Genomic DNA, 6,000 nt, shown 5'->3' with positions numbered 1-6,000 from the left:
TTACTATCACACATCGACCCCCTCACAGTTTACTATCACACATCTACCCCTCACAGTTTACTATCACACATCTACCCCTCACAGATCTACCCCCTCACAGATCTACCCCCTCACAGTTTACTATCACACATCTCCCCCCTCACAGTTTACTATCACACATCTACCCCCTCACAGTTTACTATCAAACATCTACCCCCTCACACATCTACCCCCTCACAGTTTACTATCACACATCTACCCCCTCACAGTTTACTATCACACATCTACCCCCTCACAGATCTACCCCCTCACAGTTTTCACACACCTTCTCCTTCTCAACTCTAAGTGGATTCAGCAGTCAACCAGTACAACAACACATTATACTGTCCTTTTCCAGAAAAATACAGAAAAATCCCCCGTGACTAATTGGGTACATGTGTATCAGAAGAGTCAGCCATTAGGTATTGTGTTTACACCACAGTCAAATAAACTAACTGACTGTGTTTGGAATCTCCAGTCGGTCCTTCAGTACCAGCTGTGGGACGGTTCTGTTCAGCTCTACTGACAGCAGGACAGAGACAGAACCACTGATCACTGTTACACGGTGTGGTCAGGACCCAACTGTACTGGGCTGAGAGGAGGAGACGCCATGCAGAGACGGACGCGCCTCGGGGTGGTGAGGTATCAGAGGATGGTTGGGAAGAAGTGGAGAGGAAGACAGGGAGAGAGATAGGGGAGGAGAGGGAGAGGAGGAGAGGGAGAGGAGGAGGGGGGGGAGGAGAGGGAGAGGAGGAGACGCCACGCAGGGACGGACGGACGCGCCACAGGGTGGTGGGGTATCAGAGGATCGTTGGGAAGAAGTGGAGAGGAAGACAGGGAGAGGAGGAGGTGGGGAGGAGATGGAGAGGAGGAGGGGGAGAGGCAGAGGAGGGGGGGAGAGGGAGAGGAGGAGGGGGGAGGGAGAGGAAGACATGTAGAGAGATGGTGGGAGGAGAGGGAGAGGAGAGAAAGAGGAGGGGGGAGAGGAAGACATGTAGAGAGATGGTGGGAGGAGAGGGAGAGGAAGAGGGGGAGGACAGGGAGAGGAGGAGGGGGGAGGAGAGGGAGAGGAAGACATGTAGAGATGGTGGGAGGAGAGAGAGAGGAGGAGGGGGGAGGAGAGGGAGAGGAGGAGGGGGGAGAGGGAGAGGAGGAGGAGTGAGAAGCGTATGTACCTGTAGTGTGAGTCGTTTGACGGCGTCCCAGACGTGAGAGATTAGCTCCTTCATACGTTCCTCTGGGGTAGTCCAGGTCTCTGGAGAGGAAGGCATCACCTTCATAGGGATGGACAGAGGACGGGACTCTGGGGAGGGAGGGAAAGATAGAGAGGGGGAGAGAGGGAGAGAGATAACGAGAGATAACGAGAGAGAGAGAGAGAGAGAGAGACAGAGAGACAGAGAGAGAGGGTGCGAGAGAGAGACAGAGACAGAGAGAGAGAGACAGAGGGAGGGAGATAGAGAGAGAGAGAGGGAGACACAGAGAGACAGAGACACAAAGAGACAGAGAATGAAGGACAGAGAGACAGAGAAGAGAGAGAGAGAGGAGAGAGAGACAGTGACAGAGACAGAGAGAGATCGAGGGTGCGAGAGAGAGACAGAGACAGAGAGACAGAGGGAGGGAGATAGAGAGAGAGAGGGAGAGAGAGATAGACAGAGACAAAGACATAGACAGAGAGAGATCGAGGGTGCGAGAGAGAGACAGAGACAGAGAGACAGAGGGAGGGAGATAGAGAGAGAGAGAGGGAGAGAGAGATAGACAGAGACATAGAGAGAGAGAGAGAGAGAGAGAGAGAGAGAGGGAGAGAGAGGGGGAGAGAAGGAGAGAAAGGGAGAGAGAGAGACAGAGAGGGAGAGGGAGAGAGAGAGAGAGAAGCACGGTTAATATACCATTATTAGGAGACGAGAGAATTATTAGGGACCATAGAGAATGGGAGAGAGAACACAACAGAGTCCTAACAGGAGAGAGAGTGGAACATATCTATGGAGCAGAGGAACATATCTATGGAGCAGAGAGACAGAGAGACATATCTACGGAGCAGAGAGACATATCTACGGAGCAGAATAACATATCTACGGAGCAGGAGACAGAGGAACATATCTACGGAGCAGAATAACATATCTACGGAGCAGGAGACAGAGGGACATATCTACGGAGCAGAGAGACAGAGGAACATATCTACGGAGCAGAGAGACAGAGGAACATATCTACGGAGCAGAGAGACATATCTACGGAGCAGAGAGACAGATCTACGGAGCAGAATAACATATCTACGGAGCAGAGAGACAGAGGAACATATCTACGGAGCAGAGAGACAGAGAGACATATCTACGGAGCAGAGAGACAGAGAGACATATCTACAGAGCAGAGAGACATATCTACAGAGCAGAGAGACAGAGAGACATATCTACGGAGCAGAGAGACAGATCTACAGAGCAGAGAGACAGATCTACAGAGCAGAGAGACAGATCTACAGAGCAGAGAGACATATCTACAGAGCAGAGATACATATCTACAGAGCAGAGAGACATATCTATGGAGTAGAGAGACAGATCTACGGATCAGAGCAGGTTTGAACGTCAGATCCTCATCAGTATAGTACATGTCTCATGTATTCAGTCAGGACATCTGAACGACACTTCACTGTGAGCTCATCTCTGAACCCACAGAGAGAGAGAGAGATGAACAGCCAAGGGGAGTGTGAACATTCATGATGGTGGACAGAGATATTCATGACAAGGTTTGAAGGTCCTGCCTCCTGACGTGACTACGGATGTTTGTTCCAGCCAGCAGATACTGATGGTAACAAACAGACACACATATCATCACACAACACAAACCACCAAGCCCCGTTAAACTAGCCTGGCCAGGAGAAAGCCCTGTTAAATTAGCCTGGCCAGGAGAAAGCCCCGTTAAACTAGCCTGGCCAGGAGAAAGCCCCGTTAAACTAGCCTGGCCAGGAGAATGCCCCGTTAAACTAGCCTGACCAGGGAGCAAGTCCCGTTAAACTAGCCTGACCAGGAGACCACCCCGTTAAACTAGCCTGACCAGGGAGCAAGTCCCGTTAAACTAGCCTGACCAGGGAGCAAGCCCCGTTAAACTAGCCTGACCAGGGAGAAAGTCCCGTTAAACTAGCCTGGCCAGGAGACCGCCCCGTTAAACTAGCCTGACCAGGAGACCTCCCCGTTAAACTAGCCTGACCAGGAGACCTCCCCGTTAAACTAGCCTGACCAGGAGACCACCCTGTTAAACTAGCCTGACCAGGAGACCTCCCCGTTAAACTAGCCTGACCAGGAGACCTCCCCGTTAATCTAGCCTGACCAGGAGACCTCCCCGTTAAACTAGCCTGACCAGGAGACCGCCCGATTAAACTAGCCTGACCAGGAGACCTCCCGTTAAACTAGCCTGACCAGGAGACCACCCCGTTAAACTAGCCTGACCAGGAGACCTCCCTATTAAACTAGCCTGACCAGGAGACCACCCTGTTAAACTAGCCTGACCAGGAGACCTCCCTGTTAAACTAGCCTGACCAGGAGACCACCCCGTTAAACTAGCCTGACCAGGAGACCTCCCCGTTAAACTAGCCTGACCAGGAGACCACCCCGTTAAACTAGCCTGACCAGGAGACCTCCCCGTTAAACTAGTCTGACCAGGAGACCTCCCCGTTAAACTAGCCTAACCAGGGAGCAAGTCCCGTTAAACTAGCCTGACCAGGAGACCTCCCCGTTAAACTAGCCTGACCAGGAGACCACCCTGTTAAACTAGCCTGACCAGGAGACCTCCCCGTTAAACTAGCCTGACCAGGAGACCACCCCGTTAAACTAGCCTGACCAGGAGACCTCCCCGTTAAACTAGCCTGACCAGGAGACCACCCCGTTAAACTAGCCTGACCAGGAGACCTCCCCGTTAAACTAGCCTGACCAGGAGACCACCCCGTTAAACTAGCCTGACCAGGAGACCTCCCCGTTAAACTAGCCTGACCAGGAGACCACCCGTTAAACTAGCCTGACCAGGAGACCTCCCCATTAAACTAGCCTGACCAGGAGACCACCCCGTTAAACTAGCCTGACCAGGAGACCACCCCGTTAAACTAGCCTGACCAGGAGACCTCCCCATTAAACTAGCCTGACCAGCAGACCTTCCCGTTAAACTAGCCTGACCAGGAGACCTCCCCGTTAAACTAGCCTGACCAGGAGACTCCCTATTAAACTAGCCTGACGAGGAGACCTCCCCGTTAAACTAGCCTGACCAGGAGACCGCCCCATTAAACTAGCCTGACCAGGGAGCAAGCACCGTTAAACTAGCCTGACCAGGAGACCACCCTGTTAAACTAGCCTGACCAGGAGACCACCCCGTTAAACTAGCCTGACCAGGAGACCTCCCCGTTAAACTAGCCTGACCAGGAGACCTCCCCGTTAAACTAGCCTGACCAGGAGACCTCCCCGTTAAACTAGCCTAACCAGGGAGCAAGCCCCGTTAAACTAGCCTGACCAGGAGACCACCCTGTTAAACTAGCCTGACCAGGAGACCTCCCCATTAAACTAGCCTGACCAGGAGACCACCCTGTTAAACTAGCCTGACCAGGATACCTCCCTGTTAAACTAGCCTGACCAGGAGACCACCCTGTTAAACTAGCCTGACCAGGAGACCGCCCCGTTAAACTAGCCTGACCAGGAGACCGCCCTGTTAAACTAGCCTGACCTGGAGACCACCCTGTTAAACTAGCCTGACGAGGCCAGATCAAATAAATGTGTATTTGTGAAATGCTGAATACAACAGGTGTAGTAGACTTTACAGTGAAATGCTGAATACAACAGGTGTAGTAGACCTCACAGTGAAATGCTGAATACAACAGGTGTAGTAGACCTCACAGTGAAATACTGAATACAACAGGTGTAGTAGACCTTACAGTGAAATGCTGAATACAACAGGTGTAGGTAGACCTTACAGTGAAATGCTGAATACAACAGGTGTAGTAGACCTTACAGTGAAATGCTGAATACAACAGGTGTAGTAGACCTTACAGTGAAATGCTGAATACAACAGGTGTAGTAGACCTTACAGTGAAATGCTGAATACAACAGGTGTAGTAGACCTTACAGTGAAATGCTGAATACAACAGGTGTAGTAGACCTTACAGTGAAATGCTGAATACAACAGGTGTAGTAGACCTCACAGTGAAATGCTGAATACAACAGGTGTAGTAGACCTTACAGTGAAATGCTGAATACAACAGGTGTAGTAGACCTTACAGTGAAATGCTGAATACAACAGGTGTAGTAGACCTTACAGTGAAATGCTGAATACAACAGGTGTAGTAGACCTTACAGTGAAATGCTGAATACAACAGGTGTAGTAGACCTCACAGTGAAATGCTGAATACAACAGGTGTAGTAGACCTTACAGTAAAATGCTGAATACAACAGGTGTAGAGAACAGGTGTAGACCAAACCACCCATACACCACTATATAGCGTCATTTAGCTAGCTAGCTACAGTAGAGGGCATGGTAAAGTCATCAGTGTGGTTAGCATTAGCGTCCGTTAGCTAGCCAGCCACAGTAGAGGACATGGTAAAGTCATCAGTGTGGCTAGCATTAGCGTCAGTTAGCTAGCCAGCCACAGTAGAAGACATAGTAAAGTCATCAGTGTGGCTAGCATTAGCATCAGCTAGCTAGCTATAGTAGAGAGGGCATGGTAAAGTCATCAGTGTGGCTAGCATTAGCATCAGATAGCTAGCTACAGTAGAGAGGGCATGGTAAAGCCATCAGTGTCGCTAGCGTTAGCACCAGCTAGCTAGCTACAGTAGAGAGGGCATGGTAAAGCCATTAGTGTGGCTAGCATTAGCATCAGCTAGCTAGCTACAGTAGAGAGGGCATGGTAAAGCCATTAGTGTGGCTAGCATTAGCATCAGCTAGCTAGCTACAGTAGAGAGGGCATGGTAAAGCCATCAGTGTGGCTAGCATTAGCATCAGTTAGCTAGCTAG

At 50.6% G+C, this 6,000-nt stretch overlaps 1 protein-coding gene across 1 annotated transcript in view; it reads right to left on the bottom strand.

The window, feature by feature from the left end:
* LOC139405591 (intermembrane lipid transfer protein VPS13B-like) overlaps positions 1-6,000 on the bottom strand; it is a 171,628-nt gene that overhangs the window by 91,046 nt on the left and 74,582 nt on the right. Inside the window, exon 5 of the mRNA XM_071148003.1 lies at positions 1,194-1,321. Coding sequence (XP_071004104.1) covers positions 1,194-1,321 — 128 coding nt within the window. The remainder of the gene's footprint in view (positions 1-1,193; positions 1,322-6,000) is intronic.

Source organism: Oncorhynchus clarkii, chromosome 3 (assembly GCF_045791955.1).
Source record: "Oncorhynchus clarkii lewisi isolate Uvic-CL-2024 chromosome 3, UVic_Ocla_1.0, whole genome shotgun sequence".
In the NCBI taxonomy this organism is placed as follows: domain Eukaryota; kingdom Metazoa; phylum Chordata; class Actinopteri; order Salmoniformes; family Salmonidae; genus Oncorhynchus; species Oncorhynchus clarkii.
Note: the sequence above shows the minus strand (reverse complement) of the source record. Positions and strands in the feature narration are given on the sequence as shown.